We start from the raw sequence: 13,323 nt of genomic DNA on the forward strand, positions 1-13,323 counted from the left end.
AGTGAGGATGGATGCTAAGGCAGATGGTGTGGGGACAAGGGTTGGGGGAGAGGCAGAGGGCGTCCCTCATAACCGAGAATTAAAGTTGGGAATGCTCAGCAGCTTGGATCAGATGGCGATAGAGGGGAGCAGGAGTTGGAAGTCTCATTTTTACCAACTCCTCTGCTCCCTGGGGATTGGTTCATGAGCATATCCAAATCATCTCAAACTTATGGATACAGCTTAAAAGTCTTCATCCCAATGTTAGCAGCAGCTTTTGGACATTCTGCTGGTCTGGAGCTGTGAAGAGCTGGATTTTGTCTGGAACTTAGACCTATCATAGAAGCAGAACTTTAACAAGCAGCTCATAAGTGGTTCCCCCTGATTAGGCACATATTACTGGAATCCATTTTTGTTGTAATTTGTAAATTATGCTCCGGAAGCCCTCTTCGGTATAGTTTGTTCATGACTTCCAGGCTCTCCTTTGCCGTTGAATTTCCTGCTAAAACTTCCTCGATTGAATAGAAGAGGAGTAGGTAGTCAGGGAGACCAGAATAAGATACTCTATAAATGTAGTTCTAGTCCCTCCTTAAACTCCCACTCTCTCAGCTGAGAAACTTGGCTCATATTTTATGGAAAAAGATTAAAGCTTCTTCTCCCTTCTTCCTTACCACCAATCACTCAAATTCCTCCTGCCACTGTTTGGCTCTTCACTTGTCACCCATGGTGACATGGCCTTACTGCTCCCCAAGGCCAACACTTCTTCCTGCACAAGTAACCCCTTTCCATGCCATCTTTTCCAACAGGCTGCCTGCCCCCTTTCTCTGTCAACCCTCACTCCTTCAATTATATTCAGCCTCTTCTGGATCAATTCCGACTGCCTACCACCAGGCCCATGTCTCTGCTATCCTGAAATAACCCTCTCTTCCCTCCTTCTGTCCCTGCTAAATATCATCCTGTCTCTTGCCTTTTGTAGCTAAACTTGCGCAGGCTGTGTGCAGTCGGCACTTCGACTTTTTCTCATTCTCTCTTAATCCCTTACAATGTGGCTTCATTCCACCATAACTGTTCTCTCCCAACTTAGTGATCTCTTACTTGCCAAAGCCAGTGGCCTTTTTCTCATTCTGCAGTCAGGTGATACGTGGTATCTGGAATGTTTACTTGTTTCTTGGTAGGTCAAGTTTCCGAGTCCTAATCCTAGATAAGATCCTGTTGGCAAGATGGTTCAGTAATAATTTTAATAATAATATCATATGAGTTGTATATATCTTAGATTACATAATCATATAATATTATAAAATATAATAATAATGGCTAGAATTTGTGTAACACTTTAAGATTTTCAAAGCCCTCTATCCTGGTTTTTTCACTCTTGCTGCTTTCTCTTAGAGACATATAATCATAAAGAAAGCTAGGAAGTATGTTTAGAGAAATCTAAGCCAGCTTTCCTCATTTTATATATTAGTAGTAGAAAAGAAATAATCATCAGAAACTCAGCTCCTCGGACTTCAAATCCATTATATTTTTCCACTACCAAAGCTTCTAAAACTCCATATAGGATTGAGACTCCATATAGGGTTGTATAACTAAATGTTGGGATCATGAAATTATGATTTATTGTTAGGAAGTGCTTAATTTGTATATCTATCTCTTATATACCTGGAGTCATGTAAAAATTTCTTGAGTGAAAAGGGATCATGAGTGGAAAATGTTTTTAAAAATCCTGTATTACAGCAAAATAACTGTTTGGTCATGTGTACATATATTGTATTTAATTTATACTCTAGCATATTTGACATGTATTGGTCAACTTGCCATCTGGGGTGGGGAGGGAGGGGGAAAAATTGGAACAAAGGGTTTGGCAATTATCAATGTTATAAAATTACCCATGCATATATCTGGTAAATAAAAATTATTAATTTAAAAATTAAATAAAATTAAATTTAAAAAAAGAAAAGAAAAATCCTGTATTATATAATATTTCCTGTGTACTCCTAATCCCATTTTTTTTTAATTTAGAAAAAAAAATTTAAAAATCTAGAAATAGGTTTGAAAGAATTTTTGATTGCCATTGTATTAACTTTGGATATCCATTTTCACAAACGTTTGTATTAATGGAATATAGTAATATAATCACATTTTTTTTTTTTTTCTTCTCATTTTGGGGAAAAATAGTTCCTCAGACAGTCTGGCGAATAAATTTGGACCTCCCCGAGGAAGCAAAGCAGAATCATTCCTTCAATGCTTCTGATCGATGGTGGGAACAGACAGATTTGACGAAACTTATCGTATCCAACAATAAACTTCAGTCACTTTCAGATGACCTCAGACTTTTACCTGCACTGACTATACTTGATGTAAGTTGACTATCCTTGATTGAAATAGATACTGTAAAGAGAAAACACATCTCCACTTAGATCTTGACAGTTCAGTAGGACAGAAATGGTTTTCATTTCCTGTCAGCAGAATGGAAGAAGCAAATGTCAGGTTAAATTAAAGTTCTGCATTTTAAACAAGGTGGAACCTCACTGCGTACTGTGATTTCATGGATAGGCTTTCTTCCTTAGCAGTGCAAACCATGGCTCATTCCAACTTTTCATATACTTGGTCATGCTTGTCCTTGACCCTTCTATCATGATGATAGAGACTTCCTTTTAGAGATTATAATTACATAATAACTCCAGAGGTAAAGGTTTTATCACTATATGCTTTGTTCTGGATTTATTTTACTACAACTTAATATTTCAGGCATCTATACATGATCCATTTGAAATTTAGAATTTAAGTTTTATAACATGACCAAAAAATATTTTCATTTTTGCTCTGGTCTTACATTAAGATATTGGACCTTAATTTAACTTAATTGAATTGCATTGTTCTTTCTCAGAGCAGCTTTTGAATTTTGAAATGTCCTATTTTCGAGCTCATTGAATTAGTAAGAAGATCGCCTATTCTTTTCTTTATATACTATAGCAGTAAAAAGTCTCCTAAGAAAATCTGGTCCAGATAGGCAGTGATTTTCATGAGAGGCGTTCATGATGTAGTCCTGTGATTACACCAGAGGCCACGTTGAAAGAAAAGTCTCCTCCTTTTCTGCACTATGTGCAGTTGGTCAGTCAGGAGAGTAGGCCCTTTCCTTTTATCTGCAAGCTGCTGTTGTGGAAATGCTCCCTATTTGTGTGGAAGCTCCTTTTGTCTGGCCTCCTGAACAAAACTTTGGTCAGCTCCAAAGAACCTTCAGCTTCCACATATGATTTCTGACCAACAACCTCTTTTATTGATACTAACATGAGAAGAGAACAGAGGGACTCAGGTTGAAAAGTGTGAGAAAAGGAAATGGTGAACCATTGTGGAGAGTGAGGGTGGGAAAAGGAACAAACCCTGTTTGTGACTGAATCTGCTAACTTGTTTTAGATGCACGATAATCTGCTGACGTCCCTTCCTAGCGCCATAGGTGAGCTGGAGAATCTTCAGAAGCTTAATGTCAGGTAAAGCCATACTGCCATTTTAAATTTTGATGTTGTTGGGAAGAATCTGAAATCATTTATTAATTTTCTGAGATTAAAAAAAGAGAAGGCAAAGGAGGGGGAGGTGTAGTGAAAACAGGGCTGGTGGTCACCTGAGGAAGACTTAGAGACTGTCCCCAGCCACTTGGGATTCTGATCACAGAGACGGCCTTAGTCTTTCATTTTCTGCTTAACTTTCCAAAATGGGAAGTTGTAGATACATTGACCATCATCAGGATGGAGTTGCACATTGTGTTCCCTTTGCATATGAAATCATAGGTCCAGTGTGCAGAAAAAAAAATCTATATGTCTATACATGTAAGTATAGAGAGAGACATAAACAGATGGACAGAGGGAGCCTGGATTCCTTGTCTGCTTCTGCTACTGCTTAATATCTCTGTGATTTGGGGCAGTACTTCTTAGAACAGTTTTCCATTTCAGATTCCTCCTCCGTAAGTGTAAGGTATTGAAGTGATTGATCTCTGAGACCCTTGCCAGCTTTAAATCTTTGATCCTATGAAATCATGTTATTCAATTAATCAATTTATTGATTAATAACAAATGTACATTTATTAAGTACTGCTTACTTTTTGGTAATTACTCTAAAACCAAAAATGATCATAATTTGGTGACATTTATGTGGGACTATAACAATTTCAGTTTTGAAAATCAAAGACTAATTTTTTTCCCCACTATTCAAGTTACCAAAATTTTTTCTTGGCTGATTATAAATTTAACGCCATCATGAAGATGAGTTTACTGTTGCTGCACTTTTATTTAGATACTGTTTTTAGTTTGGTTGAATACTAAATTCACTGACCATCATTTAATTAATGTCCTGATATGATCTGATTTTGTTTAGACATCTTAAATTCCTTTTCAAATATTCACAATATCCTTTTTATTCTGTTTCTCACTGTTACTTCCCTTTTAGCCCCCTAGTCCTTTTTTTCTATTTGAGTCTTTAGTAATTCCTCTCTGGGCAATTCATTCAAGAAATACCAGTTATTTGTCTATTTTAGAGGAGATGGAAACTGTAGATAAGATTCCTTCCCATGTGGAATAAATCCTCTTTGAGGAAGACAAAATCATAAGCCTCTATTAAGTGTTTGCTATGTGACTAGCTCCAGGCAAAGTGCTTGGGACACTAAGGAAAAACGTGGCTTCTGTCCTCAAGGATTTCACATTCTCACTGTAGAGAACTACAAAATGTGTGCAGTGTGAATAGAAACTCATCACCAGCTGAGCAGGGAACTAGGGGAGATTTCTTGTAGAAGGTGGGATTTGAGTTGAGAAAGGAGAAGGCCCAGTATGCCATGTGTGAGAACAGTCTGGAAGGTCGAGGATATGGAGAGGAATAAAGAGGAAGGGGGCAGTGGAAGGGGTTGTAAAGGCTTTGGAACAGCAAAGACCATTTTTCTGTTTGGTCCTGGAGGCAGGAGTGCCCCTAGACCAAAGTGGAGGGTTGGTTTGGGGTGATTTGACCTGCACTTTAGAATCCCTTTGGTAGCTGGAGAGAGGGGAGAGATCTGAGGCAGACACCTCTCTATCTCTCCATCCCCTGTGGCTTTTGCAGTAATTGAGGTGTGAGGTCACCAGAGCCTGTACCAGGAGGGAGGAAATGTCAGGGGAGAAGGGCACAGATGGAGCAGATGTTGTGAAAGTACAAACCACCCCTTGGTAAGAAGCCAGCACATGTTGGGGAGAGGGAAGGAGGCACTTGGCCCAGAGGGGAAAGGGAAAGAAAGGGCCACCTTCTCAGGTAAGAGAGGGAAAGTGCAGGGAAGTTTTCCCCTTCAGGCAAGGGAAGGAAAGCTTTCAGTCAGTGCCTCTCCAAGCTCAGGGAGCTAGGGAGGGGGTGTTGTTGGAGATTCACGGGGAGAGCTGCTGGGCTGTATTCAGGGATGGCCTTGCCCCATCGAGGGCCCAGCCATTGTCGTGTGATGGTCAACCATGCTTTGCCAACCTCCCCTAGCTCTGTTAGGTAACCTGTGAGTTGGAGGACAACTCCACAGCTTTAATCTTAGAGGCGGTGTGAGATGGGATGAATCTGTCTTGAGTCCAAGGGCTTATGCTCCAGTCTTCAGCCTCCTCCTTCTGTCCACTTGTCTCTCTGAATCCCTGGCTGAGGCTTTTAGCTTATAAGCTCCACACTGAACACACACCAACCATTTCATCACTAAGAAACCATTATTTGTTGTAGGATTAAATCAATGCAAAACTAGATTTAACCATTGTCTCCTCAATTCCACTCAGTACCTGGTTTCAAGTTCTGGCCCAACATCTCCTTGTAGGATCAGATCAATCATACTGAAGCATGCGAAATTACATAATTATTGTCTGTATCCATTCCACTGTCTTAGTACCTTGTAAGCATTCTTTGTTTCAAGTTCAGAGTTCTGGCCCATAACATGAGAGGTCTTAAATACTGGAGCAGCAGAGCTTGAACTTGCTCTGAGGAGTAGGAAGCAGAGAGAGGGCCAGCCCAAGTTCTCTGCGTAAGAAAATTCATTCTGACCCAAGTTGGAAAGCTCAATGGGCTGGGGACAAGAGTGGGCCCAGGACACCCTGTGAGGAGAAAGCAGCTGTTTTTCTCTTTTCTAATATTTGTAGAACACTTACATGCCAGAAGTTCGCTATCCTCAGTTACCCTGGGAGTGAGGTGCTTTTATTCCCATTTTACAGATGAGAAAACTGAGGCTCAGGAAGATTAAAGGACTTGCCAGGATCCTAGTCGGAGTCTGAGGCAGGATGCCTCTCTCTTTGCTTCCCTCAATGGCAGGAGAGGGGTTGGGTGTAAAGATTTCAAGCCAAGGGAGTTGGCAGGACTTGGGCATTTATTGAATATGATTGATGAGGGAGAGAGAAGAGTCAGAAGATAATGACCATTGGAAAGATGGGGGGATGGTAGAGCCACTGGCAAGAATGGTCAGGGCTGAAGGAGAGCCGGGCTTACATTCTGTCTGATCCAAGGGCTCTCTTCTTCCTCTTGCATCTCTCTCCTAGTGGGAGCCCAGGCTTCTCCTTCATGCATTCCGCTTTTAGGAAATTCGATTCTTTGACTTTTTCTTTGCCCTCTTGCCTCTGGGCCTTTGTTAGAATAGTTCTTCCTTTTATTCCAAGCTCTTCTGGAGTTGCCATGTCCTCCTTGAAGCCTCGCCTAAAACAGTCATTTGGTTCTGGAGGATCTGGCTAAGAGGCAGAGCTGGAATGATAGGAGGGTGAGGAGACAAAGAAACTGAGCATTTGCTAGAATTCTGTTAATCAGATAGTTGTACGCTTTAGATTATATGTTTTTGAAAAAGCAATACTTTTCTTCAGTTTATGTAATTAAGAGTTAATGACAAAAGATAGTTCACTAATGACTTTTGTGAAAGAATTTCCTTTATCTCCTTTGAAATGTCTAAAAGGTCACTTATTACTACCTTTTTTATGTGCACAGTGTTGTGAAAGAAAGTAGAATTACATTTAAAATAAAAATAAAGTTTTAATAGGGTCATGTAGTTTGCTAACAAAAAAGTTACACAACTTTACTATATTTTCCGATGGTTTTTATTTGAATTGTTTTAGCATTTATTTTTATCTCTCCTTAGTCATAACAAACTGAAAACACTACCTCAAGAACTTACAAAACTAAGAAACCTGAAGGGCCTGTTTCTGCAGTACAACGAACTGACTTGCGTCCCTGAAGGATTTGGACAGTTGCACAAATTAGAGGATTTAGTAAGTTGTGCTTTCGTAATCCTGACATGTTTTTTACTTGAAACACTGTTGACTATTTTTCTAGTGTCCTGAAGAGGAGTCTTTGATCCTCCTTTCAACTAAAGCCCACAATCTCCTTCATCATCTTTTTTTTTAACCAGGGTTAAGAGCCTTCTGACTGCTAGATGAGATAGAGGAGGAATAATTGGGAGAGAAGACCAATAGACTCACAAAAGCCAATTGAGTTTACTTTTGGCATCTGCAAGTAGCCCCTGAGACACAAAGAGAGCATGATAACATCTCAAATGCTTACTTTGTGTGTAACATGACATTACTCCTCTGGCACATGGAGGGATTCAACTCTGTGGCCTTCTAGCTCAAAAGGTCCCTCTTAGTTCCAAATCCACGATGCTGGGATATATAGTATTTATACTGCGGTACATTTTGGAAATCACATCACTAAGGGGACTGTCGCCAAGTAGACCCATGTTTTTCAAAGGAACAGTGTTTGATTCTTGGGGAGTCTTACTAAGCACTCAGCATTGGGGGAGTGGGGGAGAGCAGAAGTGACCAAGAATAGGTAAGCAAAGAAAAAGATCTATAAGTTATAAAACACTATGCTAACTTGAAATAAATAATAGGTTCCAGTCTGTTTAGTGGCCCCATTGTGGTGGAATATTTTTATATTGCACATAAAAATGACAGCTCTGTATCACTAGAAGTTTGAGCTGAGTTTGAGGTGTCTGGTAAAACCTCAGACCTTGAGTTAACCATCATCGTGTTTGCTGCCTGAAGATAAAATGCACAAATATTTTGGAATGAATGAGGAATGATGGGGAAAAATTCTCTGCAAGGGATTTTTATTAATGATTGTTAAGGACCTTCCACAGACCTTCGACCTTTGAGCTGGGCTCTAAGTGTTGTAATATATGTTCATGGAATAGTTTTGGCACATTCATGATAACTGTGATATTTCTCTTGCTGCAAACCATTTTTAGAAATGACAAGACTTAGGCAGTGTCTGTCACTGGCAACCTCTCCTAATTTCTCCAGCTGTGGATTTGAATTAGGAAGCTAAGTGCCATTTAATCTATTTGTTCTCCTCCTTCTGTGCCACCAGACATTCGGTATTTAGCATTGCATTGAACAAAAATAGTAAAAAATAAAGACTAACATATGGGCACTAAAAAGAAGCTTTAAAACATCTCTTACAAAATTGCTAAGACAATAATTTAACAATAATTTAACAACCTGTTCAACCTGGAATGATGCGGTTATCGAGAAGAAGAGATGTGGAAATTAATTAGGCAGCCTTGGCTCCCACAGAAGGTTGAGAATTGGCCACACTGGTAAAATTGAGCCTCGAGAATTTACCAAAATTGGTTGGCCTTTTACACAAAAGGAGAAGGAAGAAAGCTTTTCTTCACACATCATATGGGTCATTCTTTCACTCTTTACTTTCATTTGTGAAAGTATGAAACCAAACACTGATGGCTTCAGGGAAATCTCCTAGTAAAGCAGTAAAGGATTCTTTGAGGGTGCAGCCAGTTTTAAGAATTTCCAGGATAATAGAGGTTTTTAAATTTCCAAAAAGAAATCTGACTATCTAGGCAAAGGGATGTGGGAGGTCTTGATTTCAGTTCATTTCCTATTACAGTGAAAACCTTAATGATCCCAAAAGGCAAAATTAAGTGTTAACATTGGTTTTATATAAGGGCTGGTGAAACTTCAGAAGGATTTTTATAATTCCAACAAAGAGGTGATAGTTGGGAGAGATGGAAGCATAGAGAAGAAAACCCTTCCCTAGGGAAATTGTTCTTTCCCAGAATATACTTTGCATTGCCATAGACCTTTCAAAACTGCATGTTAAAGGACCTTCACAGGGACCATTTCTTATTTGTGTTTTTACTTTTTCAAAAGGATCTATCGAACAATCGCCTTACAGCTCTTCCAGTTAGCTTTTCTTCCCTCTCTAACCTAATGCGACTCAATCTAGCTGATAATCAGATGAAGGACTTGCCAGCGGAAATCACGAGGATGAAAAGTAAGCTTATTCAGCGTTAAAATATTTTAAATGTAATGGAGTGTTTTGTACATCTCAAACATTTCGTCGTGATTAAAGGTGCCAAATATAATAATGGCTTTGAAGGTTCTGGGTGTTACTTCCCCTGGGGATGTCGGTCTTTACCCAAGAACCCAATTTTCACAGGTAATCATGCATTTGGTATTTTTCAGCTTGAGATAGAGAAAGTAAAATGGTCAAGAAGTGAACTTTGCAAACGCGAAAGAGTAATGAAATTAATAAAATTGTGATGGGCTGGACAACCGATTAGTTTTGTGATGTTTGATATTTGCGTCTCAGCCTTCATGAGGTGAGGGGTGCCATGCAGATTCCCCGGCTCAGAATCAGCCTCTTTGACCTGAATTCCCAGAAGGTGGCCTCTGTTTGAGGCCAGATTTTTTACACTTAAAAATGTTTACACCTAAATGGATAATATCGTTTTGATCTTAAAAAAAATAAACAATAAAGCTCTTTAAGGAAACAGTACCAGCTGGGTAAACATTAAAAGGCCCTCATGGTGGCAACGTTGTGGGCATTGTGAAGTTGGTGAGCCCGGACTCAAGGACCAATGGACTCTCACTTTTAAGTGAGGCCCCTGAGGAGTGGAGCTTTTTAGCCAAAGCAACTCACAAGAACTGCTTCCTAAGACAGAGAATTTGCAACCTGATCTGTGTTGGTGGGAAACTTCAGCTAAATCATAGATCCTTGAAGTATTTTTAAAACTATATTTTAAAGACAACAAAGTATAATTTGATGCCTTTCTCTCTAACCTTCATATTTTATCATTTTACCCATAATTACAAAATCAGAATAAGTTTTTCCAGTCGTTGGTGCTTAATTTTATCATATCTGATACCAAAATGTCCATGTCCTTCTTGTCTGCTGAGTCAGCCGTAAACTATTCTTTATCTGGCTTACTTTGGCACTTTGAACTCATTCCTCAGAGAAAGATTCAGCAGAAGAGAAAAATAATGTTACTTAAATTATTTTGAGCATTTCCCTCTTTATTTCACCCCACTTCCATTAGCTCCGATTACAAAATTCTCTGCTAGCGTACCTCTTCGTTTTCTCAATTTTTGAAAATTCACTCAACACATTGTTTCTTTTCCCATCTACCTTCTTGTTGGGAGCTTGTATAAAATACATAACATGCAAGAATTGACTTGGGTACAACTTGGTTGTAAGCTAGGTCTTAGAGACAGGTTCCCAAAGCTATTTTTCTTGAAAGTCAGAAAATAGTTTCATCCACAAAAATCTTTGAATGCTAATAATAAACATAAGAAAAGCTGCTTGATCAATCCTTAAGTAATAAGACATTCTGGGTGATGTAAAGCCTCAGGGTAAAAAAAGGATTGATTTTCTGAGGGGGTTTTCTCTGACTTAAAATAACAATAGTCTTAGGTGGTTAGAGCTTGGTAATGATGCTGAGATTGTCATTTCATTTCCCCACAGATATTGTCACTCCAAATAGAATTGTTACTCAACCACACTAATAGTTTTAAAAACTGCACAAAGTTCTGAGAATGAGATTTTCAGAATTTCCCCATGGGGAGTTTAGAGCAGTGTGAACCATAAAAAATAGATCATCATGCTAATTATGTGTCCTTTTTTTACTGACCCACTATTGTCCAATGGGGGAAAAAGCTGAAAGATCTTTTTTATTCCATTCACATATGTTGTCTGTTATTGAAGGTAACATTTGTTATTTAGTATTAGTGGTAGTGGGGCAGCTAGGTGGCAGAGTGAGTGGATAGAGCACCAGCCTTGAAGTCAAGAGTGTTAGAATCAGCTGGAGTCAGGATAAGCAAAAGTCTTTATTCTTGGTCCTTTGGGGTAGCCCTCAGGGGATTAGATACAGGAATCTCCACACCTTCCTCTCTTTCCACAGCCAAAGAATGATCCTCCTTCACCTACTCCACCACATGATCTCTCCTCCCTTCTCTCACCCCATCCACAGATGGAGCCAGTATAGAGTTGAGTAGGGTCGTCCTCCAAACTTGTCAATAGAGAATTGTCCAATTGGTAATTAGCCCTGAGTGCTGGATTACCTTGCATCTAGGTGAAGTACATCTGCTCAGTTCTAACCCTTTACAAAGAGCACTTGAGTTCAAATATGATTTCCAACACTTAACACTTCCTACTTGTGTGACCCTAGACAAGTCACTTAACCCCAATTGCCTCAGCAAAAATAAATAAATGAATGGATAAATGGATAAATAAATAAAAAAAGGTAGTGTGTAGAGATGATACCATATATATGTGTAGTATTTTGTATTTTCATTACATTCATTATTTCTATATACATGTTAATTCTTAAAGTTTTAGTAGATAATCTATTAAAACAATTTTGTTAGCCTAAATTTATATAAGTCCTTTGGGGTTTTTTTTGGGGGGGGGTTGTAATGATGAAAGTAATAATTCATTATAAGAATATATTTTATTAAAGTTTCTCAAATCTTCATGGTAAAAAACACAAAATATTTTTCACCAAATATTTTCTATAGGATTAAAGCATTTGGATTGCACTTCGAACTACTTGCAAACTGTACCTTCTGAATTAGCTAGCATGGAATCACTAGAACTGCTCTATTTACGGAGGAATAAACTACGTTTTCTACCAGAATTTCCTTCTTGTCTGTTATTGAAGGTAACATTTGTTATTTAGTATAAAACATATTACTTTTAAAAACTACTGTTTAAATAATAAAATATGTATTTCTATAAGTCATCTTTAAAAGATTTTTTTTTCAAGAGCTATAGTAAAATAAGTTTGATAAATGCTTTTTAAGTAGAATAAATAACTTCCTTTTCAAAGTAAAGATCTATCCTGTTTAGTCCACCGTTCTTCATATGCCTCCATTGATAAATATTGTAATTTATTTCTAGAAATCATTGTTATTAGTAGTAAAATCATTATGAATCTAGTTTATTGTGATATTTTGCTTTCTGATTTTGAGGTTATGTTAAAGAAATTACATTCAAATGCAGAAGCTCAGAGTTAGAAGGCTCTTCTGAGGTTTGGTCCATTCCAGGCTTGAGTGGGTGCTCCCTTCTACAACATTACAGAGAACTGGACATCCAAGTTTTCTTTGTTGGGGAGAGGAACTTGCTACTTCCCATGTAGAATTTAAAGCACTCTGTGCTTTGAAACCAAGTAAAAATAAATTAATAGCATTAATTGTGACAAGAATCACTAAAAGATATATAAATAAATAAATATGTATATACATACATAATGAATTTAGTGGGACACTGACAATTTCAAATCCTATCACTAAAAAAAATCATTTTATGTTTTGGTGACCTCTTATGAAATACGTTCATTAAAGAACACATTTTCTTATGGCCAGGAGAAAGGGAAGAAGGTCCCAGACAGGTCGGGGGGGACCACAGTGGCCGACTTAGGGGAGATTATGAACAGAAGTCACCCAGAATGGATAGACATGAATGACTTATGAGCTCATCTCACCCTCCTTAGAGGGAATATCCAAATTGAGCTCACATATTTTTTTAATTACTGCAAGTAAGCATTTTGGTGGGCATATACTTGGATTGAAATTTTAGGGATCTGGAGTCATTCATTCAGAGTGCCTACATTATTAAGCACCACCTAAGCTGGTAGGAACTGATTCTAGTCCAGGCTCTGCCACTAGACTTTTTTTTTTTTTTTTTTAATTTTGTGCAAAGCCTTAACCTTTGTTTGCCCAGGGCCCTTCTAACCCTTCCAATCTGTAAATTTAGTTTATTGAATTGTTCACTATCCTGCCACTTTCCCTTTTATATATCTTAGCTAAGTTATTTCTTTTTAAAATTTCTTTTTTTAGAGTTTGAAATAATTATTGGAGCTTCATAGTCATTTTAAAATGATAACAAAATCTCTGGAAAGTTTTCCTCTGGGGATTTTTGTTCAGCTGTGAAAAAAAAAGCTTGTTTTCATTTTACTGAAAATTCAAGCAAATTAACGATAGAAAAGCTGTGTTTCTTATCAGTAATTTGAATTTTATTATTTGAATAATTTGAATTTTTTGCCTCTAATTGATATTTGATACTGTAGGTGATGAAGAAATTACATTT

The 13,323-nt window shown here is 38.1% G+C and overlaps 1 protein-coding gene across 2 annotated transcripts in view; it reads left to right on the plus strand.

Moving 5' to 3' along the window:
- Nucleotides 1-13,323, plus strand: part of LRRC40 (leucine rich repeat containing 40) — a 48,287-nt gene that overhangs the window by 6,460 nt on the left and 28,504 nt on the right. For both annotated transcript variants that reach the window (XM_074265648.1, XM_074265649.1), the window contains exons 2-6: nucleotides 2,155-2,336; nucleotides 3,394-3,467; nucleotides 7,079-7,208; nucleotides 9,108-9,231; nucleotides 11,754-11,896. In XM_074265648.1, coding sequence (XP_074121749.1) covers nucleotides 2,155-2,336; nucleotides 3,394-3,467; nucleotides 7,079-7,208; nucleotides 9,108-9,231; nucleotides 11,754-11,896 — 653 coding nt within the window. The remainder of the gene's footprint in view (nucleotides 1-2,154; nucleotides 2,337-3,393; nucleotides 3,468-7,078; nucleotides 7,209-9,107; nucleotides 9,232-11,753; nucleotides 11,897-13,323) is intronic.

This window comes from Sminthopsis crassicaudata, chromosome 4 (assembly GCF_048593235.1).
Source record: "Sminthopsis crassicaudata isolate SCR6 chromosome 4, ASM4859323v1, whole genome shotgun sequence".
Classification (NCBI taxonomy): domain Eukaryota; kingdom Metazoa; phylum Chordata; class Mammalia; order Dasyuromorphia; family Dasyuridae; genus Sminthopsis; species Sminthopsis crassicaudata.